General features: G+C 35.5%; 1 protein-coding gene across 1 annotated transcript in view; it reads right to left on the reverse strand.

The window, feature by feature from the left end:
• Positions 1-2,568: 2,568 nt before the first annotated feature.
• The window catches only part of LOC114045930 (MOB-like protein phocein), a 56,169-nt gene continuing 32,642 nt past the window's right edge, over positions 2,569-26,095 (reverse strand). Inside the window, exons 1-8 of the mRNA XM_027866139.1 lie at positions 22,481-22,588; positions 19,544-19,606; positions 13,506-13,606; positions 10,667-10,709; positions 10,363-10,449; positions 7,162-7,241; positions 5,228-5,339; positions 2,569-5,097 (exon numbers count right to left, since the gene is read on the reverse strand). Of these exons, the coding sequence (XP_027721940.1) occupies positions 4,966-5,097; positions 5,228-5,339; positions 7,162-7,241; positions 10,363-10,449; positions 10,667-10,709; positions 13,506-13,606; positions 19,544-19,606; positions 22,481-22,540 (678 nt within the window). The 5' untranslated portion in view covers positions 22,541-22,588 and the 3' untranslated portion in view covers positions 2,569-4,965. Of the gene's footprint in view, positions 5,098-5,227; positions 5,340-7,161; positions 7,242-10,362; positions 10,450-10,666; positions 10,710-13,505; positions 13,607-19,543; positions 19,607-22,480 lie in introns of the transcript that reaches the window.

Below are 26,095 nucleotides of genomic sequence, written 5' to 3' on the forward strand. Positions count from 1 at the left end.
CTCTATGTGACTCTGAGAAAATTACTTTACCTCCTATGCACCAGAGACCTACTAAGACTATAAGCTGCAGAGCAATTAATCATCTGCACCAGTACAACAGAGGCAGTCTCCTCAATGGGAGTTCCTTACACCAATGAAATGACATTTTATTAACTGGAACAGGAAGGATTTAGGTTTGACAAGAAGAAAGGCAGTAGGGGCAATCCCTGTGTCAAAGCAGCAACTAGGAAAAAGGTGAAAAAGATGGCAGCAGCAGTTTAGCCTCTAGGATGCTCCCATGGCTCATAAAATCAGCACCAGCATGGGGCTAATGCTAATTCCTTAGGACTTGGATAGGTGTGATTCCCAGCTCAACACCTACAAGACATCAGGCACAACGTGCATCCATTATTATAATTTTCATGTGTTTCTATAAAGATGTGATCTACAAATTGGTTTTATTACCCCACCCCAAAAATTACCAAATCCAAGAATAGTCAAGTATATCTTTCAAAATCAAAGGAAGGCTAAATTTTTTAAACACAAATGAAAATAATGACTTCAAATTTTAAAAGGTAGATTAATAGGGATAAGGGAGGTAAAAATAGTATTTTATCCTCAAAATCCAAAAAAACCTATTACCTGCCATTTAAACCCAAGCAAAAAGTGAGTGAATTTCCTTCCTTAGAGATTCTCATAATTCCTATTAAACAATAAAACAAAAGAAACACAGGAAGAATCCTTTAAATCAGTAAATGAAGGGTAATAAATATTCCTATAAGTCATTGCCATTTTAAAAGTCCCATTATTATCTTACCCAATAGCCACAAACTAGGCCCAAAAAATCCCTCATTACAACACAACTCCAACTTAAGAAAATAAGATTTCAAAAGTTATATGAGTTATAGTAAATTGCTTATATGACCTTTGTCCTTAGGGGGAAAAGCAGCAACTATAGGAAAATATTACTTGTGGGAATACCATAACATTCTCTTTGTAAGAGAAATCTAGAAAAAGAAAAAACTCTTTTAAATGTTACATTTTAAAAAACAAATGGTTTTGAATATGGACATTTTTCATAAATCTTGGAGCCAGTCAGAAATTTAGATTATAGTGTTAATATTATTAACACATGCACTCATCTTTTGTGAATTCAGAATACTTATGAAAATTTAATCTTCTGTTCACTCAACTCCATTATTTGTTCTTGCACTTGATACAAAACATTATGCATAACAAGAGGAGAAATAAAAACAACAGCAGACACTTAAATAAAGTACTGCAGGAAGATGCATAGTTCCAAGTACAGAAAAAGCCCCTCTCTAAATGGTAAAGATGACTTTCCACTTTGTGGAGTGAGTACCCCCTAGTGGATAACTTGGTAGCACTGGAAATTTACACTATAAGCAGGACACTGATTGATCTGACTATTGAGTTAATTAATTTGATGTTTTCACTGACATATTTCAGAAAAGTCACTGAACTGGTCAACAGTATTGCAACCAATAGAGCTGAACTCAGATTACCTATCAATTAGATTCATGCTAAAAATGAAAGCCAACAGTAATATTTCTAACATAAAGCTAACACTACATGGTAGAAATAAACTAAAAAGCTTGCAGCAGAAATAAGCAGTTGCAAAACTGAGTATTTCTAATGCTGGAATTTATATACTTAAAATTTTATAGACATTTCCAGCAAAAACATGACAAAAAGTAAACAAGCTCTACTCTTACCATAGAGACAAAACATTTACAACTCTATACTCCCCAACAGGCCCTTCTATTGCAATGGACCATTCACAATCAATCAAAAGACCTCAAATTAAGTGACCATCATTTGCAAAATTATGGTTAAAAAAAGCCACCAAATAAATGTTAAATTACAATTATGCCTACTGGTTTGAAGCTATTTGGGGGTAAAGGCAAAACAATAAAGTCAATTTAAAATTAGACTTTTTTTTTAAAGAGGTAACTATCATTTAGTTCTCATCAACTAAGCACACAGAAAAATTGAAAGAATAACTGTTTTTGTGTGGGTTAAAGCATCAGTAAGGCCAATATTGTCTTTTTTTTTACATTAATTAACCAAAGGTAAAATAACCCTTACCATTAATGTTCCATTAGATTTAATCTTATTTCCACGGAATTTAGGAGCAATTAAGTGGCTCAGAGGATAAAGCACTAGGCATGGAATCAGGAAGACCTGAGTTCAAATCCAGCCTCAGACACTTACTTATTTGTGTGACCATGGGCAAGTCATTTAACCCTGTTTGCCTCAGTTCCTCATCTGTAAAATGAGCTAGAGGAGATGGCAAACCACCTCAGTATCCTTGCCAAGAAAACCCCAAATGGGGTCACCAAGAGTCAGACATGACTGAACAACAGAATTTAGGTAAATCGCACAGAACAGCACTGACAAACTTTACTAGCCATGTAAAATCAATACCTTAAACTAGAGAAAAGAAAGAAGGAGAAATATTGCACAGAATTAGAATGTATCACTTGTAGAAACATGAGTTATCAGAAGTCATCTACTTTCCCAGGCATGATAGAAGATAAAGAGAAGAGTGAGCCACATGGCCAAATATGCCAGTATGGAAAGTGAGAAATTTAATTTTAACCTCTTTACCTTTACAACATAATTCAAAGACAAAGTGGAACCCAATTTCCCTATCACATAGGGCCTTAAGTTCACAAATTTTCCTCTTAAAACACTTACTATACAAATCGATGGTTTGCCAGGCTCATTAAACTCTTGTAGTAACTACCTCATAAGTACACATACAGTTTTAGATAAATCCAGTAAACAACATCAAGGAAAAAAAAATAGGAGCTGTTTCACTTGGGTCTTTTATACTCAGGTTACATAGTGTAATAAATCAACTTCACAGTACAACACATATGAATGAGATGTTAATATGAATACAAAAAAAGCAAGACAAACTGTTTCAGAATTTTGTTTGGACCTGGTTTTTTTTTTTTAGGATCAACTCCAAACATACAGTATATGAGAGATGGAATAAATGGAAAAAAAGCCTTAGATATTTCCCCAGTGCGGTGAGCTATACTACTGAAAATATTAAGTAAACATGTTATTAGGTCATCTCTCTTCACCACTGCCTTAGTTCAAAACTGTCACCAAGTGATGACTCAAGCCACAGAAATTCATTAGGATGTCTCTTAAGCTACACTACATTTATTAACTAGAAGTGCACTTCTTCCCCCCAAATTTAGCTACTTTACTACTTCAGTTGGTTTGTGAGACTAAAACAAATGTAAAATTTCAAAGAGAATATTCTTTTTATCACATATATAATAAGATATCCTTAAAGATAGAACTACAGGTGGAGCAAAATATTTTCATAGAAAAATGACTACTAGAACATACTACTGTCAGTCAAGTACATCTGAACAAAAGGCAGATTTTAAAAGGAAAAATCTCTACATAAACACTCTCTATACCTTATACTATCCCACATTTCCTCATTGTACATTTTATAACAATATCATATAAAGTTTAGCCTAAAGTTGGGAAGAAATGGTGATACAAAAATGAATGCATTTCGCTTTTATTTCCAAACAACCCTAATGTCTACATTAAAAAATATTTTTCTTTTCTGGGCACTTAAAACTGCCCAAAAGCCTGTCTTTAGATATTTTCTTCACTGTTTGTACACTCTCTTAAGCCTTATATTTTAAAACCTCTATACAATACGATAAAAAGGCAAGTGCTTTTTAAAAGACTGCATTCAGTTACATCACTCATATTATCAGATCTGAAGTTCTATCCTTAAGACATTTCATTTTAAAGAGGTCCAACCAGTGCAACACTCTGTAGCACTCATGGATCTTGTGAATTATTGCAAATAATCTCACATGCACACACAATTCAAATAAAAGCTTTTTTTTGGAAGGGGGAGGAGAATGCAATATTATTTTTCTATCTCTATCTAAATATCATCTAGATGAACAAAGAGATTAATATTACTAATAGAAATATCCAAACTAATTTAAAGACTAAGTTTTCCAAATATTTCATTAGAATAATTCCACCAACAAAAGAAATGAAAAACTATGCCAGTATATTTTTCCTGTAGTGTAATATGAATGTTAGTATGAGGTATAATCTGTAGGCAATTAATACAGATATATATAAGCATAAGCCTTTATACTAATAACTCATGGTAGCCTGGCCAGAGTTGTTCTGTTGTTTTTTTTTGGTGAGGGGATTGAGGGAAAGAGGTAGGAAAGAAAGGGGTTTCACTGGGAGAAGCATTTATTTGCCTTAGCATCATTACCATGATGTATGCAAAACTTCTTATAGTCCACTATTACAGAAAGGTAAATCCAGAAAAACATAGAGCTTTCAAGTATGCTGGCCCAGAATATACTTTGTGTAGTAGAATAAGATTAATATTTTAGCATTAATAACACTGCACTTGCTTTTACATTTGGATATACACATAATCTTCATAGATGTGTGCCAAAATTCATAAGGAGACCATGGAAACTGCTTTTAAAAAAAGAGCTACAGTGTAGTCTGCACTGTGTTATGTGGAATTTCCTAGAATATTCTAAATTTAGGACACAAATCTAAGGGGAAATATTGCAATTTCATTAGTAATGGTTTATGTGAAACCTAAAGCTCACTCATCTTTTTTTTGATAGATTTGTTTGATGAGGATTGTGATTCAACGATTGTTTAGCAGCAATTTTACAGAATTGTAAATTCTTTTTATTAACAGGCATTATAAACAGATAATACTAATCTTATTTTAAAAACCATGAGTGCCACACTGGTGAATATACAGCTCATGAATAACTTAAAAGTCTTTCCCATTTTAAAAGGCAACACACAGCATACAAAACTATACTAAACAAAGAAGCCATAATATGGATACATGATTGAAGTGTCTAAAATGATATATACAGTACATAATTAATGTTAATTATGTGTTCAGTACATTTTTATGTATGATTCCCATCATGCTTCACTTTCCCCAGACACTGAATTCTGCACTTCCTCTTCCAAAATTGGTACAATCAGGTTATCCTTAGACATCAAATTATATTTCATCACAAATTTAGTAAATCGGTGACACAAAAATGTTTCATTCTGTGGGATGGAGAAAAAAAATTTTAATTTGTAATCCAAAAACAAAACCAACAGAAATGTATACCACCACCACCACAAAACTATCACCATTGATTAAGTAGCCATCAGCAACACAGAGTAATATACTTACTTCATATTCGTCAAATATTTGCCGATGATGAAAATAAGCATGTGAAAATATTCTGTAAATCCTACGGCATACTGATCCTAGTTTGGCTACAGATGACTCCTTTATGCTAACTCTACAAAAATAGAGAAAACAGAAATCATGAAGTCACAGAGCTGGAATGGACCAGAAAGTACATCTGCCTAGCACTTCCCAAACTTTATTCCACAGAACTCTAGTGTCTCATATGACATAAATAAGGGTTCTGTGAGGAAATATTGATGTTAATACTATTATACTCTCAAAATATGTTACATATGAAATTTTTCTATTGAACACACAGCAAATGTTCACCATAATAGGTTTTATTCTTAAATCGGATTACTTTTATTCCAAAATTTCCCTAATGTTCCTTTATGCATAAGATACTCCATATTTCCCAACCCCTATGACTAGAATCCATGGTCCAGATCTATGATTTCATAATTGTTAGGGAGCTTTTGATAATGAAAATGAGGTTAGGAAAACAGACCAGCAACAGATCTGCTACATAAAGCCCTCAAGAGATGTCTAGAGGGACAGTTAGGTGGCCCAGTGGACAGAGCATCGATCCTGGAATCAGGAGGACCTGAATTCAAATCCGGCCTCAGACACATAACACTAACTGTGTGATCCTGGGCAAGTCACTTAACTCCAACTGCCTTACCAAAAAAAAAAAAGAGAGAGAGAGAGAGAGAGATGCCTAGAGCCCTGAGAGGTTACATGAATTGTCCAGGGTCACCCTCAGTCCCCTCATTTTACAAAAGAAAACAGGCAGGATCCAGAGAGGTAAAGTAATATGCTTCAAATCACAAATCTAATTCATAATAATCAGGATTAGAAGCCATTTCTCTTCATTTGTCAATCCAGTTACCTTTTTCTTTCATTCAGTTAATTACTACTACTCAGAATTCAGTCTTATATTATTAAAAGTTTTAAGATATTAACACAATTAATATAAATGAAATTAAAAATTTTGAACTCCATTTAGGATTTTAACACTTTGTCCACTTTTTCAGTAATTCATAACAATGAAAAGGTATTAGTTTCTTCTTTTTTTCTTTAAAGGAAAAAAACACATTTTCATGACTTTTTAAAAATAGGCACCATAAATCTGAACTACCCTTTTATTTCAGATATAAAGGTAAAGAATGTATCTTTTTCATTAATTTCCAGATTGTTGGTTTTATGTATTTTATATTAACTCCTTATGAATAATTATATTATACTTTAAAAACCATTACTAAAACCACCCAATTGAAAACAAATACAATAAAGGCTTGCTGTTATAAAATAGAACATATTTTCTCTCAAATTCTTCATTCTTATTGTAATTTTTTTTTAAACATTTTTTTTTTCTATTTAGGTAATTGGGGTTAAGTGACTTGCCCAGGGTCACACAGCTAGTTAAGTGTCAAGTGTTTGGTCTGAGGTCGGATTTGAACTCAGGTCCTCCTGAGTTCAGGGCGGGTGTTCTATCTACTGCGCCACCTAGCTGCCCCGTTATTATAATATTTAATGATGTTTTTACACTCAGAACCAGAAATGGAACTTCTCACATTTGACAATTCTACAGGTATATAGTCAAGATTTAAAATGCAGAGTCAGCAACCAAAATGGTATCTCAAGATAATCAACCCCTCTTCTTCTGGAATGGCCTCAAAAACAGCTAACATGGGGTATAGTGGCAGAGATATGCTACTGAAAATTAGTCTGGATGTCAATCATATGTTGCCAACACCACTTCTATTTTGGTTTAAACATATGATTGACTCTCAAAACCTGAATAACATGAAACACGTTATACTAGAAATATAATGCAGTAAAAAATGCACTGTATTAACAACCTGAAACTCATTAAAATGTTATCAAGCTTTTTGAAATAACAAAGAAGAGAGCCCCATATTTAAGAGTTTTACCTGCTAGGGAAATATTTATTGCTATTCAGAAGACATGCAGCACCATCAAGCGTGTGCCTAGTGTAGTCTATAGCAGGACACTACAAAAGAAAAAGTATAAAACTGCATCACCAAATATATTTACCTCTAGTATTGTATAAATCTATATGGTAAGCACCAAAGGCCTTTTCCATTCCAAAGAACAGAGCGTATGCAAATGAAAAGTCTCCAATAATTGAGATAGAAACAGTGCCTAGCAAATAGTGGGTACATTATAAAAATCTGTTGAATTCTTGGCGACAGAATCAGATTGGAATATGCAAATGAACTGTTATTTTAGTAAACAAAATTTTAATATGCTAATGTTAGAATTCTCCAACACATATAAATTCTCCTTCCTTGTTCCTCCCCACCCCTACTTTCCTACCTCAATCTAGTCCTCAAGACTAGTTCTTAAAGAATTTTAAAGAGGAAAGGAATCTTAAGAGAACATCTTAACCAATCTCTTCATTTCACTGATGAGAAAGAAGGCCCAGAGATATGAAGTGACTTAGCCAAGATCACAAAGTAGATACACCAGAGTAAGAATTCAGATCTCCTAACTCCAAGTCCAATGATCTTTTCAGTCTATCACACTGCCTGGGGCATCTCTCTCCTAACTAAATATACTTTCCCCATCTCTGTCACTTTACTCTCATATCCTATAGATATTCCCTAATATGTCCCTGGAACCCCAACCCCTAGACACCATCAATTGAATTCTACTTCCTGTCCCACCCTACTGGCCATTATTGGATTTTAATGGGTTATGGCTGGCACTGGAGATTCTTTATATTACAACCTAAGAAGCCCTTCTGTTTAGTACACATCACATTAAGAACAATGAAACCTATCCTGTCATAGTTTTGCTACTACCAATAAAACTTTTGAGACAGAATGAGGTAGCATGGTGAAGGAAAGAAAGTGTGGAACTAAGTTCGAATCTCAGTAGCCTTCCTACTTAAGTGAGTCACTTAACATCTCTGGGCCTCAGTTTCCTCATATAAGGGAGTTGGACTAGAAGGTTTCTGAGTTCCCTTGCAGCTCAGATCTATGCCCCCAGGGTTCTCCAGTCTCCTAGAGGGCAAATAGCAATAAACAAAGAGTAAGGAAGGTGAGGGAAGGAAAGCCAAGCAGAGATCCAAGTATGCAAATTGTAAGGAAAAGACTGAAACTAGGGTAAAAGAAACAGCAACTATAATTGTGGTTCTAACCAGTGGAGATAGTATTTTTAAGAACACAATGTGCTTTTAAAATGGCTATTTGGAAACCACCAGCTGTTTAAATGCTGCTTAAGTATGGCACCATGGTAAGCAGCTATCTTTGTGTGCATATTCACACACAAAGGAATATTAATTTCTTCAAAAATCCACAAGCTTCTATATACCTAGTAAAGTATCATACCCACTGTTTATTCAAATAATACACGTTTTTCTAAATATACCGTCATCCTTCACAGTTAAAATTGATGCAATAATGATGTGTAAGCATGAATATGACTGAACTCATAAAACTAGCATTCTTTTCCACAACACACAAACTGTCCTTTGGCAATGAACTCACTGTTTGCAAATCCAGTACCATTTGTCCCTCTGGCTCACCATCTCAGAACCTAATTAATGCCTTTGCTTCAGAACAGTTAAGTTACCCACATGGCTCTGGCTTTTTCTACCACTGTTCTTCACTAGGAGACCCTATCCACAGCTACTCCACACATATGATGATACTCTTCTACCTATCCTTCAAATGCCTCTTCACATACTGTTTAAAATGACCCTTTACCACACAGTAACTGTAGAGAACTCTTGCTTTCACCTGTTCTCCAAACATTTCAATTCAGAAGGGCAGCAAGTAGAGTTCCAATACTGACTGATTAGTTGTTTACAGGACCTCTTTAGTAGTGATCTCATCTTACCAGGTAACATTAAGCTATGAAAATATTAAAGAAGTCAGCCATGACACCTCTAGGATATCCAACAAGTTGAAATACATCCATTCTGAAGACCCTTAATCTACTGTGAAAGTTAAACTGGCTCTGAACTGTCTTGTCTTTTCTAGCTACCAATGGACATACTAACCCTCTTGATTTTGTTTCTAATTTTTTTGTCAATCACTGTCTACTAGAATGAATAAGTGGAAAAATAAGTGAAAGCTTTCAGTTCTGTACTACCAATGAAAATATCTGCTGTGTGTAGGTTTATCTAGATATGGACTAGTTACTTGATCTCTGTTTTCTTTAGGTTTGTCATCAGTCCAAAGGATGTGACGTCAACATTATGAAAGAAATTAGTCTTCCTAATAAGAAGTATTCAATAAAATAAGTGCTTCAAACACCGTATTTTAGAGAATATTTTCCCTCTTTGAAACAAACACTATAGATGTAAAACAAGGTAGTCCCTTGCTTTAGGGTTCTTAAAGTTGACAAACAGCATTACTGACTGACTGACAACTCTAACTTTACCCCTCAAAGTCTGTCAAAAAAGATGCAATGAATAATTATCAGTGCCTACAAATAAGGATGAAGATTCTGAAGATTCTTCATTGCAAAATCCAGTAGTGATCCAGTAGATTTCAATGTATGTACTAGCAATGCTACATGCAAAAAAAATCACTATCTCATGATACTACAAAACTCAAGAGAATAAGTATGCAAAGTATCAAATAGTAATCACTCTATTCTTACAAAAGGAAGATCTCATGAGTTGCAGGTCATCTATCATGTCACTTTTTTTTAGTAGATTCTGTAAGATTATTTAGATTACTACAGTAAAAAACAGAACTATCACTTACTACATCTATAAATCTTATTGACGACAACTCTAGACCATTTATTATGGTTCAAATGACAATTAAAAAGAAGTCAACAAAAAACTGATAGTCTTGGTAGATGAAAGATCCACAGCTCCAAGTATCAGCAGAACATAAACTCCTTGAGGAGGGCTCAGGCTATAATTTGAGAGCAAAGACTATAATTTTTGTTTTTGTATTCCTAGTACTAACCCTGTGTCTCAAACCTCTTAAGTGCTTAATAAATATTTGTTAAATTCAGTGTAAGCAGTTACATTTAAAGATGTGTCCAACTTCTTACTATTTATATAACTTCACTGCCCATCTATTTAAGTAAAGAAACTATATTATAAAGCTATACCCAATCATTCTAATTCTTTCAAAATAAACTCTCACCTCTTTTGGAGTTTTATGAGCTGCACAAAGAAAAATCCATTGTTCAGTTGCTGTCATCTGAGTACAAGTATCTGGATGGCATTCACTCTGTTAAAATATTTGTACTTAGTCTCAACATATAAATATAATAAAAAGGCACAATACTCAAAGTCTATGTAAGATTCCAAGAGAAAGCAATTTAAAATTGTGAACAACCCTCTGTAAATGCAGTAGGTTACAAAAATACAGAGAAAAAAGTATAAACACTTTCAGAAAGATTACAGTTGAAACATAAAACCCAAAAAATTTTTAAACAAAAAATTACCTGAAGTTTGACAGCAAGTCCATTTAGCTCTAGGCAGAACTGCCTGAAAATGCAAATATATAAATGAAAATACTAATCTCTTATTTTCCAAAGACAATGTTTAATTTAACATTATACTTTTAACAACAAAATAACACAATCACCACCACTACAGCACTACAGTTCAAACAGCACATTTCTTCCAAGGAATTCAAAGTGCTTCACATATCTCATTTATTCTTAACTGTAAGCAGGTATATATAATCCCCATATTACAAAAGTTGAAAATAAGGTAGAAAGAAGTAAATAAATTTCTATATACTCTACTAAGATTTAAAATATTTCCTTTTACCTATTTAGCCAGAGTTTAAAACTCAGCTGAAAATAACAATTACAGTCCTTCTTAAACCTGATAAAGCCATGATCTTGAATATTCCTTCCCATTCTAAACTTATGATCTATGAACTATCATAAAAGAAAATTCACTAAGACAATCAGAGTATTATTTTCTATATGCATTGGTGGCTAAAGAATTGTTATTTAAGTAATAATAAGCCACAAAGACATCCTCTTTTCAGCTGCCAAAAAACTGATTATTCCCAGAAGAAAAAAAAAACAGCTATTTAGTTTTAGTTCACTGCCTCAAAAAATATGTCTACATTGCCATCATAAACTTTTTTCTTTTTTTTTTAGGCAACTGGGGTTAACTGACTTGCCCAGGGTCACAAAGCTAGTAAGAGTCAAGTTTTTGTTCTGAGGCTGGATTTGAACTCTGGTCCTCCTGACTCCAGGGCCAGTACTCTATCCACTGCACCACCTAGCTGCCCCAACTTTTTTTTTTTTTTAAAAAGGCTTCAGTTCCCTGGAAATGTAATCTTAGTATTATGGAAAGTAAAAGAGAAACCCTAAAAGAAAAATGCAACATAGCTTTAAAAAAAATCACCTAAATCTCATTAATATCATGTAAGAACAATGTCAATAAATAAACAGCAGCAAGAAGTATCTTAATTTACTTTAGGTTAGGAATACTACCATAGTGATAATATTGGTCAACCCAAGAATATAAAGGAAAAGAAAGGATCAAATATTCAATTGATCTTAACCCTATTTCCTTTCCAGATTCATAATAATAATAATAATAATGATAGCACTATTCTTGGTATTTTTTTAAAAGGCACATATCTAATATTCTATTTGTATTATTTGCTTTGAATTGTATTTCCACTAGTGGTCATGGGTTCTATCAAACAGCCAGTCTCTCACCTAATTCCCCTTATGGCCAAATAGTGAAGACTAAATAAAGTATGAGTTGCAATCTATGACTAAGGAATATAGTGAATTCAACTGGTCTTTACTAGAATAGAACTTGTAACTTAAACTTCATCAATACCATGTAAAAACAACATTGTCTAACAACTATCAACAATGTCTCAATGCACCAAATTCAAACAAAAAGCTACCACCCCTGAAACTTTTCTCTTAAGGCACACTAAAGAGACATTCTCTGTACAGAACATTGAAAAAATATTATTTAGTAATGTTTTTAAAAAGGGTAACAAAAGAATAATAGCACTTGGCTAACAGACCATTGATGAGAATTCCTTAATAAAGCAAAAAAAAAAAAAATCTAGAGTTCTATTAGACCTAAAAAAAAGAATCCTACAAACAAAAGATGGCTTCCTTTTTTCTTAAGAACACTGGCGATTAAATAAGTAAAATAGCCTTTTTTGATATTGATTTACCATTGTGCTACAACTATGTGGATCAGTTAGAAGTTGACTGAAATTTAATTAAGGAGTACAGCAAAATTTAATTAAGGATCACGACAGTGACAGTGACTGACTAAACCTATATTTTTCAATAACTCTGAAGATTAAGGTAGGGTCATTTTACTGAGGAAATGCGCAGTAACATAACTTAACTAAGAAAACCAGGCACAGAATACTGAAATGTCTTAGTCTGCTGAAATGTCAGTATTTTGAAGTCAAGAAAAAAAAATCTTACCCTAAATAATTGAGTGATAGCAACAAGAAACAGGGTGTTTTGTCTATGTTAAACTCATTATGGGCAAAGATAGCATCTATTTTGCTAAGGGGAGGTCATATTAGTCTCTAGTCATAACATGAGTCAACTGAAAGACCATTTTAAAGAAAATGCCTCACACCACTCTCTAATTTTAACTCCTAACCCAAAATACCCAGCCCAAACTCCAACCTGAATTTAAAAACCAGTAATTCTAGGATTAAGCCAAGCAACTTCATGACACAGAAATGATCATACTGCCACCCCCAATTGTTTCAATAGCTGTCATTCTCCTCATCCAAAGAACACTGTAACAGATTTGAGAATAAAATCCTTATGCCAAAATTCTATCCAAACTTGGGTTTATAGGTCTATAAAGTCTTTCATTGTCCACAGTCAAAGGCTAATTAAAAATGGCAAGGGCACACTATTAAAAAGTTAATAGATACTTAAAAAGAAGAAAAAAAAGGATGAGAAAAGTAGAATATCCTCATGGAGTATAATAATAACTGAAACAATGTATAAAGAAAGATAAGTGTCAAGTCCAAAAATTTAGTAGTGTGTAAGATCAGGTCCTCGAGCAAACAATCTATTAACTCTCTCTGAAGCCAAGTTCCAGTTGCCTTACTTGTTCTGAACAATACTGACAGAGTAAATAAATGCCAAAGGTGAGAAGATTATAGTACTAAAAGGCACAAAACCTTTGCCATTTGGCTTTTTAAGTTTCTAATTACACAAGTAAATTGTACTTATGTATTATAGATAACACTGAATCAGTATTACTGAAACACATTTAGTAGAAGTCAGGCAAATAAAAACACCAATAGTAATTTCCTACCTTAAATGTTCATACTTCCATACACCTTCATCTTGGCCTTCAGGTGGTTCAAGAATTTTGTCAATATTGGAACAGTCTGCCCTTATGTTCTGTTGAATATACTATGAACAAAAAGTCCTAAAAGTTATTTAAATGAAATACAGCATAATACATTACCTATGACAAATTTTATTTTTAAATATATATATATATAATTATTTTTGTGCCATTTCAGAAATGTTAAAATGCTTCACTTTTACATGAGAAATGAAGTATACAATCCACAATTAATAATAACCCAAAGTCTTTAACTGTCATGCAAAAAAACTAATTCTTGGATGTGTTTTAAATGCTCTATTAACAAGGAAACTGAGCTCTAATATAGGGGAGACATTGTATTTATCAGAACTGGAACTGGGAATGAAACTGAAAATTATTTTTAACAAAACATGAATTTTAGATTACATGATATGGTAGAAGGTAGTAAGAAATTATAAAGTACCTAAAGTCACTGTTAGACACTTCAATTAAAAGTAAAAAAGAAGACAAACTCTATTCAAATTAAATCAAAAAGTTCAAGACTGAATTTGGTCTAACATAGTCAGTCTAGCTCTACAATTTGCAGATATTCTTAAACTTGAAGGATAGACTTAAGTTTAACACAGAATACCTACATTACTTCACCAAGTAATTTAACTGGACAGCAACACACTATCCTTCCTGATTCCATGTTCTTCCTTCCTTCAATCCATATTTCATACTATTGCCAGACTCATCTTCCTAAACTATCACTTTCATCATCATAAGCCTGCTAAAAATCTTGCAATGATTCCATAATTCCTACCTAGTTAAACTCTTTTGTCTAGTTTTCAAAATCCTCCAAAACCTGATTCCCTTATACCTATCCAAATTCATTTCTCACTGCTTCCTAAAACTTTGCTCTAGTTAGGCTGGTCTTGATTACTGTGCCTCAAAAAAATAAAAAAAATAAAAATACTATGCTTATTCCTGCTTCTCTGACTTTGCTCATCTAGTTCTGCTTCCCTCACCCCCACTGCCACCCCAGCCCCATATCTGTAATGTCCTCTCTTCTCCCATCCTCCTACACAAATTCTACCCATTCTTCAAGGCCTAAATCAAGTTCCACTTCTTCCATGAACCCTCTCCTAACCATGACAACTATCAAAGAAATCCCTTCCTTCTATAGTATTATGGGACTACAGTCTATTACAATTCATTTTAGAAAACACACACACACATACACACACATTCTTTCATGTTAAATTTTATTTCCTCTACTAAACTGTAAGCTTCTTGAAGGCCAGGATAAAGTGTAAAAATTTTGAAATTCTGAAGCCGAGGAAAAAAAGGATTAATTCAAAGACCTGAAATATATGCAATGCTTCTTCCTCCCTTCCTTTCAAAAAAATAAAAAAACCTTATACCAAGAAATTGTTTGATCAAGGTCATAAAAATTCAGAATGTATAAATTGATTTGCTCATAGCAATATTATGTTTGATATAAAGAAACTTAAGATATTGTTTTTCTGAAAATAAATTTACTAACTGAATGAACTGTAAAATGTCATTAAAAAAAACTTGTTACAAATGTAGCTAAGCTGCAGAAGTTTAGAATTTGTTATCACAGTTTCAGACAGTGTATGAGGAAAAAAGAAAACATAAAAAAGAAGTTTGTTTTTAGGTATGGTCTTTTTATCTCACTCAGGCTGGCAATACAGTGGCTTCTCACAGGTCTGATCCCAATATTGATCAGCAGAGAGGTTTTAACCTGATCTGTTTTTTCTGACATGGACCAGTTCACTCATCCTTAGGCAGCCTGGTGGACCTCTGCTCCTGGGGGGACTCATTATATTAGTGCCGGACTTAATACCCACTAAGCTTTAGCCCTACCATACCTCAAAACTCCCAAATTCAAGCAATCTCCCAGTTTCAGTCTCCCTAGCAGCAGACATATACTACACCCAATGAATGAAGAAACCATTAATATAGACAGAAATGCCCAATTTTATTTCCTAAAGGTCAGGTACTACAATTTTTCATCTTTATACCTCCAGTACCTAGAACAGTACTAAACAAATATTTATAAAAACTGAAATAAGTAGTAATATAAATAAAGCCATATTCTAGGGGTGTAGAAGAATTTCAACTAGATATAAAAAGCCCTCATTTTGTGAAAAAAATCAGGGGGAAAAATGTCACTAGAAAAAATTTGCTATATATGACTTTAATCATTTTCTTAACTGTCACTTTCATTAGTTTCTGCTTCCTTTATTGTTTCATTTGTATCATCTTCATGGAATTCTGCAAAAAGATTGCCCAAAGTAGAAAAAAATCCTCTACTCTTTCACCTAAATTTATTTCTTGATTTGGTTCATTTCTAAACACAGACCAGTTTCCTTCCAATGCTCCTAAAGATGGAGGGAGCTGAAGCAAGGGGAAAAAAAATTAAAGAATCAAAGCCTTGCTACCCAAGTGCCTTACTTCCATGTTGAAGAAGATATATACTTGGAAGAATCCCAAATGGAATATCTGTCCAAATCCCTAAAGATGTTCTGTATTTTTTAATATTTATAGTTCTAAGTATGCTATTTGTTTTGTGATCTTGTCAAATGCAGTAGTAGTGATATTACCACTAACATTTTTGCCTTTGAACATTGGATGCATAAGTTTGCTGGTGCCAAAAATACTTCCTATATCTTAATAAAAGCATTAATTTTGCAGAAATCTATAATATGGGGCTACTTTGAATCATCCTATTTTCTATTATGAAAACAGCAGGCCTCCCAGAGATAAAGATGCACCTTGCTCTTGAATTCTAGTTTCACATTGTATTATTTGTTATCTGTGTAGAAACTATAATGATTTAAGACTGTTGATAATATTACATTAAAAAAATATTTCTATTACATAGTTTTTTACAAATCAGGGGTGATACAAGGCCAAGTAGGAATAAGCTGAACCTTATTTATCTTTCTAAAAATACTTTACAAACTTTTGTGTGTCACAGACACCTTCCTATGGCAATGTGTGAAGACTATGGACATCTCAGGATTTTTTAAATGAATAAGGTAAAATAGGAAAGACTGCACAAGAAACCAACTATAGTGAAATAGTTACCAAAATACTAAAACAAAAAAAAAAAAAAATTCATGGACCACAGGTAAAGAACCCCTGAGTTATCCAAGTTAAAGGTTCTCAACAACAATAGCAGCCATGAATGGAGCGGGTGTTATACACACAAACAATGAACTATAATTGTACTTTCTATACCAGAAGCTTCAATTAAGTCAATAAAATCAAGCAGCTTTCTGACCATAGGACATAAATGTGAAGAACAGAAGGAGTACCCTCCTCTTGAGTAGAGATCTCTAGATCATAGAATTTTTGCTTCTAGAAGCTTGGCTCAATTCTAAGTCAAATCTTTAATGGACTTCCCCAGAAATTCATAACCAATTGAGTACACAGAAATCCTTACTATATTTTCATTTTTCTTTTATAAACTGAGGCAGCTAGCTGGCACAGTGGCTAGAGTACTGGTTCTAGAGTTAGGAAGACCTGGGTTCAAATCCAACTTCAGACATTTATTGGCTTTGTGTTCCTGGGCCATCACCTAAAGGCTGTCTGCCTCAATTTCCTCATCTGTAAAACGGAAATACTTAGCACCTACCTCTCAGGGTTGTTATGGCGACAAAATGTTGTTGTGAGGATAAAATTAGCGTCCATAAAGCACTTTGTTACATCAAGGCTAGCTGTTACTATTATTGTTTTTGTTGTTGTAACCAAAAAAAGCTCTGGGAATTAGCTAAGTAGTATATAGTCATTTTTACATGTATGCAGATAGATTTTAATCAAAACATATATTCTACAGGTTATGGAAGAATCATCATATAGTTACATAGGAAAATAAAACTTTTTTAACAAGGGCTCAATGATGGGAGCAGGTAGGTGGTGCAGTGGATAGAGCACCGGTCCTGAAGTCAGGAGGACCTAAGTTCAAATCTGACCTCAGACCAAACACTTGACACTTACTAGCTGTGTGACCCTGGGCAAGTCACTTAACCCCAATTGCCTAAAAAAGAAAAAAAAAGGGGGGGGGCAGCTAGGTGGTACAGTGGATAGAGCACCTGCCCTGAAGTCAGGAGGACCCGAGTTCAAATCCGGCCTCAGACCAAACACTTGACATGTACTAGCTGTGTGATCTTGGGCAAGTCACTTAACCCCAATTGCCTCACTAAAAAAAAAAAAAAAAAAGGGCTCAATGATGAAAGCTCAAACAAAATGTAAATAAATTCTAATGCATTTATACACCCAGTGCATGACATAACTATTTAAAATCTATACCTTAGTATGTATAATAGTTCCTACTTTAACTGCATGTGTTATGTTACTAGAAACTCATATTAAGAGTATAGGAAAGGAGTGGTTATTAATGAGTTGTCCTGCTCAATAGCTATGTATTTATGTCCCATTAAACCAATAAACACTTACTGAATTTATTGAGCCACCAAGTGTGTTTGGCAGTGTGGTAGACCCCATAGGCAACTCGGAGACCCCGGGCAAATCACTTTAAGACTGAGCAATTTTTAGCTGGGTGACCCTGTGCAAGTCACTTAATCCCCATTGCCTATCCACCCCACCCCCAAAAAAAGGACTGAGCAATTTTAGCCAAATTTTGGATACTCCTAATAGTTATCATATAATTTTTATCTAATTTATTACTTTTATTTTCATGTTGTTATTTTTGTTATTTTCATGATGTCTCCAATAGATATGAGCTCTTCAAGGGTAGGGACTGTCTTTTACCTTTCTTTGTATCCTCAGCATTTAGAACAATGCCTGGCACATAGTAGGTGCTTAATAAATGTTTTTTGATGGATTGACTGATTCATGGTTCAGTTTGACATCCTGAAACAAAACAGTGGCTAACAAAAGTTTAAAATGAGTATACCTTCCATAACAGTTACACTAATTTGTGAAATGCTAATTAATCTGGAAAAATAGACAACAAAAAAAAAAGTTCAGAGGGGATATAGAAAAAATAGGATGATTTTGTTACTTTTTAATAACATTTTAAACACTGTAAATAACAGAAATCTACAGTGTAATACATAATTTTTTGTTTTTGTGTATTTGTATTTAAGTTTGTAATTTTAAAAAGAGAAAAATACCAAGAAAAACAACTTTAAGATAGGATTTCACAACCAATGTAATTAAAATAGCCAAAACTGGCAAATTTCGAGGTTAGTAGGACTCTAAATTAACAAATTACATTGTTGGGGGAACTACAGATTAATGAAAATTTTTTGGAGTTTCTGGAAGCACACAATAACAAAAATGACCAAACCCTCTGACCTAATGATTCCATTTCTGCGATTACAGTCTATAGATGTTATCAAAATGAAAAAGAATATTTATCTATATAAAAATATCCATAGCTTCTTTGTCACAACCAACAAACAAACCCAAAACCAAAAAACTGGAAATCTCTATGTCCAATGGTTGGAAAACTGATGTACAAATTATAGAATTTTAATGTAATGGAGTATTATTGTGCTATAAAAAATTGCTATGAATATAAAGAAATATGGAAAGACATGTAAAATGATACAACATGAAGTTAGCATAAGACCTACATTAACAACAACCATAAGTTAAGAGCTCGAAAACCAAACAGCAAAACATATTATATTCATATACAGATTCAGAAAAGGACACAGAATAAAAATTAGCATAATTCGGTTAAAATGTACATAACTATTTTCCAATCAAAATGTTAATAGTTTTATTTTTATCATTTTATTTGAAGATTTATTTCATATTTATTCCATTGTTTATTTTCTATTTTTTGATACAATTACTACTGGTAAAGGGAGTTTCCTCATCTGAGAGTTCCCTATGCCAATAAAATAACAGGTTCAGTTGTTTCTCCTGTTACTAAGTTTATAATAATAATTTTAAAGAAAGATGTGATACACATCTGAATAGACAGGTTTGTAGGTCACAAAGTTGTTAGTGTCCTGGAAGAAAATACCTCCTACCTGCTGAACAGCTAATGTGCTGTCCATTTCATCAAAGGATTCATCAGGCCAATTATAGAAATCCTATGAAAAAACAAAAATTAAAGAAAGTCATTTCAACTTCCTTATATTTCAACATCTATCACACTATGGGGGGGGGGAAGACTCTATAATATGGAAATTAGAAAAACAATTTTAAGAATTTTATACAATGCTTTTGGATAAACATGAAGATTTTTGTTTTATCTTAAAGCAAATTATATTCTTTCTTCCCAAATTCCTAAACACAAACTGGAAGAAAAATTTTACTGAATTAATAGGTTAAAATAAAATATTTAATACTATATAAGCTTACCACTTCAAGCAGTTATCTTGAAAATATTTCCAGAGACCAGTACTTGTATGACCATTCAAATCAAATACAAATACAGTTAACTGAGCATGTTGGTTTTCCCTGATCAAAGCTACCTAGTTAATAGGTAAATTTATTGCTATACAAATACAAAGTAGAAGGATCTGATAAGATGGTATTATTCCAATTTTTAAGCAAACAACCAACTCCATTAAAATGCAATGATCATCTAACTGTAATGAAACTTACTCTGATACTCAAATGGATCTAATTTAATATTAATAGTTTCTTTAATAATTAGGGGAAGTGGCAGGAAATAAAGACAACACATCACCTTATGGTAATTTTGAACCTAATAATCATCTCCTGGAAATCACTAAAGTGAAATACAAAAAGGTGTGTTGAAATAATTCTTCCAATGTAGGACAGAACAAAACATTCATTCACTCATTATTTGTTAATCACCTACTACATACAAAATACTCAGTAGACATTGGGAATGAAAAAGCCCAAAATGAAACCTTTCTTGTTCTAAAAAAAACTTATATACTATTTCAGGGAAAGAACATGCACACAAATTGGTCAATACAAAATGTATGTAGAATAAATACAAAGTAATTTTAATTCGCTTTTTTCCTTCAAAATATTAAGAAAGCTGTATGCTTAAAAGGTGATTTATCTGACAAAAATAACAATCTTTAGAATTTACAGACTATATAATGTGGCACAAAAGAATGCTAATTTTAAATATTATTCAGGTTCACTATATTCATTATGAAGCATATCCAGAATCAAGATTAATGAAGTTTCTATCATTCCAATCATTACACCTAACTTTCTCAAAACAAAAATAGGTGGAAATAAGAGCAGAGATATCCCATTCCTTTAGTTTTGTCATATAAATCAGGAATTCGGAGAAGGATCAATTTTCACAGAAGAAAATTCATCTGTCTCATGTCTGACAGATCAGGCTGGAAATGACAAATGCTTACATAGCCATTTTTATGTCAGACTTTTTTGGATTGTTACTTTTTATTTTACAACATAGGTCTATAACAGTGTCTTTTATGTGGGTAAAACACTACAATTCTTCATAAGTTTCTAATTAATATATCCTTTCTCACATAAATATGAATAATACACATTAGATGTTACCATATTATTAAGATGACAACATTTTCTGAACAATCAAAAAGTGTCACCTAAACAAATGAGAAGACATCAATGAGGTGAGTACAAAACATCAAGATAGAAAAAAATTGTCAAAATTCGTAAATTAACAAAGATAATGCGGAACCAGTAGTAACACTCCCACGGAAAAATAAAAAATAGTTGACAAAACTACACTTACACAGCAAAAAGTTCACAAAACAAAAGAAAAACGTTTGAATCTGTTACTAACTCAGGAAGATAACTATAAAACTACCCGGAAAACCACCAGTAACAGTCATTAAACAGGTTAAGTATCCTGTATTCAGGTAAGTGCTGGAGGTGGCACAATACAATGTTAGCAACACATTTCATTCTTCTGTAAATTTTTTATTTCCACTATCTTAATGACATTTCTTCTAATTTCTTTAAAAAGTATTCTAGAGCTGGGGGGCTCTTTAGTTTTTGGGGGGGACTTAGATCCCTTTGGCTTTCTGTTGAAGCCTATGGACGTTCTCAAAATGATGTTTTATAGAATTATAAAGGAAACCAGTTATATTGAAATAGTTACTTATAAACACGTATATGACTATAAATAGATTCCCTCTATCTAGTGTAAAGCTTAGAAGTTATATGGGGTAGCCTAGTTGACAGTCTAGGAACCACTTGGTTATTTTTTTTTTAATGCAGCACCTCTCCAAACTTCAAAAGAAAATATATAAATTAAAAAACTGAGATTCACCCCAATATAGTGCTCTATTTGAAGTTAGCAAAATTAGAGACAGGTCATTCCCATAACCTGCGGAAGGGCTAACCCAGAAAAGAGCTGACACTGCCTTCTAACAAGTCACAGCCTATGGAAGAAAAACTTGCTGGACCAGAAAAGCGCACAAGGACATCACCGTGAACTTGTCAAAGGCAGACAGGCACAGACGGACAGACCAAGATCTAGGTGGATCCCAGGGTCACCCCAAAAAGCTGGTCACCCCAGGCTGGGTTGGAGTTGGAAAAGGGGGGAAGGGAAGGGGGCCTGAGAAGGACAACGCTAGTGTTTACACGCGCACACACGGCCCCCCCCCCACTATCAGGGGGTCCTCCGGGTCCTGGGGGGGTTGGGAGGGGGGCCGGGACCGCCAACAGCTGCTCCTGACAGTCTCCTGACAGACCCCCGAAGCCCCTTCTCCGAGGCCGGGCTCGCCCCCCAGCCCCATCCAGACCCTCTGCGGCCTCCCTTCCGGAGTCGCCCGGGACTGGCCGCCGCCGGAGGAGAGGCCGGCGGCTGCGGAAGCAGTAGGCCGGACAGCAGTCCCTTGGGTCGGCTTGCCCGGCCCGGCCCGCCCGCCCTCTATCAAGGCACCGCCCGGGGGCGCGCCGCAATCCCCTTCCCAGGACTGTCAGCCCGGCGTCCCGCCCGGCCCAGAGGAGCTCCCCGGCCCCGAAGAGCCCCGGGATGGTACCTGAGCCTTCGTGCCGGGCCTGTTCCTCCTCAGCACTGCAGTCCCCTCCGCCATGACCATAGTGCCAGAGTCTGGGCGGCTAGTGCCGGTACCCGGATGTTGGGGGACGGCTCCCGGCTCGGAGGGAGGGGGCGGGGGGAGGAGAGGCAGCCGACGGAACAGCCGCGCTACCCGGCGGCGGGGGCAGGCGGGAAGGCAGCAGTCGGAACAGCTGTGTTCAGGGAGCGGGTGGGAGAAGAACCGGAAAAGGGGGAGGAAAGAGAACACCTGTGGTGGAGGGACCGGGGATCTGAGAAGGAACCACGGGATAAGGATAAGCTGAGGGGGAAAAAAGAGCGAGGGCCCTGCTGGGGCGCGGAGGGGGGTGGGAAGGAGGCGGGAACGGCGGGAGTGAGGGCTCCGCCTGCGGGCGGGAGAGAGGGAGACGTGGAAGAGCGCGGGGCCTCCCTGCTCCTGGAGCCCGGCAAAGCTGTGGGGCGGCGTCGGGAAGCGGGGCGCGTGCGTGCGACTGTCCTGGGCGCCTCTTAGCCCGGGGCTGGGGGGGGTGGGGCCCTGTGCTGCATAAAATTAGGACAGGTGGGTCCTGCCCAAAAGAATTCGACCCAAGCCTTCTTTCAGCTAAAGACAAGATTTATTAAAGATCCACCATATTGGCAAGACTATTAAAGAATCTGAACACCTGTGAGCTATTGGCTAGATGATAAGAATCAGAGCACCATAAATGGAGCCAAGATGGACCTTATACACGGAAAGATTGTGGGAGGGATCTAGGAGTGGCCAAGTAGTATGGGTGACTGGAGGAGGGGGTCTAAGGAGACTCTGGATGGGAGTGGCCAGTAGGCTGGGGAGAACAGAACTCCTGGGACCTGGAACACATGGCCAAGGGAGAATGGAGCCCAGCTAGGATTAAGGGTGGGAAATGGCCAGGGGCCATAGGGAGGCAAAACAATGGAGGGCCTGTCTGGGTTAAGGGTAACAGAGATTGGGTGTAGCCAGAGTGAAAGGCTAGTTGAGGAATTATAGCCTCAGGGGACCAACAGATATTTGGCCATGGGGAGGAAGTCCAGGGTTTTTCCTTTTTGGGGGTCTAGATCCTATCCTCATCAAATAGATAGAAATCACAGATGCAGATGTAGGCTCCATGGGGAAGGGTGGGGTGGGGGAGTGCTAAAACTTGGAATCCAAAGACCTTAGTTCAAATTTCTCTTCTGACCCTTAATGGCTATTTCACCCATAGCAAGTTAGCCTTACTGACTGGGCCTCATCTGTAAAATGGGTAAACTAATACCTGTAGGTTGTGAAGCTCAGATGAGATGGGTGTAAACCAGTTTTGCAAACGTTAAATAACTATATGTCATTTGGAGAGTAATTTGGAACTATGCCCAAAGGGCTATAAAAATGTGCATACCCTTTGACCCAGCCATAGCACTTCTAGAGCTGTATCCCAAAGAGATCATACAAATGGGAAAAAGACCCACAGGTACAAAAATATTTATAGCAGCTCTTTTTGTAGTGGCAAAGAATTGGAAATTGAGAGGATGCCCATCAATTGGGGAATAGCTGAACAAGTTGTGGTACATGAATGTAATGGAATACTATTGTGCTATAAGAAATGATGAACAGGCTGACTTCAGAAAAACCTGGAAAGACTTGTATGGTCAGATGCTGAGTGAAATGAGCAGAACCAGGAGAACATTTCACACAGTAACAGCCACGTTGTACGATGACTAATATTGATAATGACTTAACCCTTCTCAGCAATACAAGGATCTAAGACATCCCCAAAGGCCTCATGATGGAAAATGCTAACCACATCCAAAGAAAGAACTATGGAGTTTGAACTGAATGAGATATAATCTTTGTGAAGACTTCTCAGGGTGGTGATGAAAAGACTGTCTCGAAATTAGAGATAGGCTCTGAGAGAACGAACAGGCTATAAATTTAATTCGGCTCTAAACCCTCTCCTGATTGCCACTGCCACCTCAGCATTAGGTATACTAAATAAGGACATGTATGTTTGGATTGGCTATACCCTGTGTCCTTGTTCTTTGGGAACGGGAAAGATTTCGGGCCTAGAATGTAAGCCCGCCTCCCAGCCAATGGGAGTAAGGGATAGTGGCGGGGTGGGAGTTTCTTGTTTGAGTTAAGATATATAACCTTGCTTTGTCCTTTGTGCCTCGCCTCTCTCCTGCTGGTAGTGTACTGGAGGAGTAGATGCCCCTTCTTCCAAGATTGTAAGAAAGAGTAATTTTTGCTTCCTTGATAAGTCTCTGAGTTTAATTGTGTTAGAGTCGCCGTACCACACAGAACGAAGATCGAAGCGTACCATTTGCTATTTTTTTTTCTGTTATGTTTTGTTTCCTCTTTCTGGCGATTCCTCCTATTGGCTCTAATTCTTACTTACAACATCACTAATGTGAAAATATTTAATAGGAATTTATATGTGTAGCCTATATCAGATTGCACGACGTGTTGGGGAGGGAAGGGGAGAAAAATTTTAAACTCAAAAGCTTATGGAAGTGATTTTGATAATTAAAAATAAATTAATTTTAAAAAAGAGCCATTCCCCATTGATAAATGGTCAAAAGGTAAGTTTTCAGATGAAGTAATCAAAGCTATCTATAGCCATATGAAGAAATACTCTAATTCACTATTGCTTGGAGAAATTAAAATAATTCTAAGGTACTACCTCATACTTATTAGATTGGCTAAAAGGACAGAAAAGGAAAATGACAAATGTCGGGATGTGGAAAAAATGAGACATTAATGCATTGTTGGTGGAGTTGGGGGCTGATTCAACCCTTCCCTAGAGCAATTTAGAACTATGCCCAAAGGACTATAAAACCATGTATACCCTTTGATCTAGCAATACCACTACTAGATCTGTATCCCAAAAGAGATTTTCAAAAAAAAAGGAAGAGTATGGATAAAAAGAAAAATATGTATAAAATATTTATAGCAGCTCTTTTCTGGGGACAAAGAATTAGAAATTGAAGAATGCATCAATTGGGGAATGAATGAGCAAATTGTGCTATGTGATATGTTGGAATACTATTGTGCTATAAGAAATGATGAGCAGGGTGCTCTCGGGAAAAAAAAACCTGAAAAGACTTATATGAGCTGATGCAAAGTGAAATATACTATCTACAAAGTAACAGCAATATGGTAAGATGATCAGCTGTGAATGACTTGGCTTTTCTCAGCAACACAATGGTCCAAGACAACTCTGAAGGACTTGAAAGGATATGAAGGACATGAAAATGCTGTCCATCCCTAGAGAAAGAACTGATAGTGTCTAAATACAGATTGCAGCATACTTTTTAAAACTTTATTTTTCTTGAAGATTTTTTTGGGGGAGTCTATGTTTTCTTTCACAATATGACTAATATGGAAATGTTTTGCATGACTACACATGTATAACCTATTGCTAGCTTTCTCAGTGATGGGGGTGTGGGAAGAGAGAAAGGGAGAGAATTTGGAAGTCAAAGTTTTAAAAATAAATGTTAATTTTTTACACATAACTGGGGAAAATAAAATATTAAACTTTTTTTAATAATTAAAACAAAATAAGGCACACCAAAAAAAAATTACTATACGTCAGACTCCATGATACAG

The sequence above is a fragment of the Vombatus ursinus genome, unplaced genomic scaffold, assembly GCF_900497805.2.
Source record: "Vombatus ursinus unplaced genomic scaffold, bare-nosed wombat genome assembly UNPS02014779.1, whole genome shotgun sequence".
NCBI classification, from domain to species: Eukaryota; Metazoa; Chordata; class Mammalia; order Diprotodontia; family Vombatidae; genus Vombatus; species Vombatus ursinus.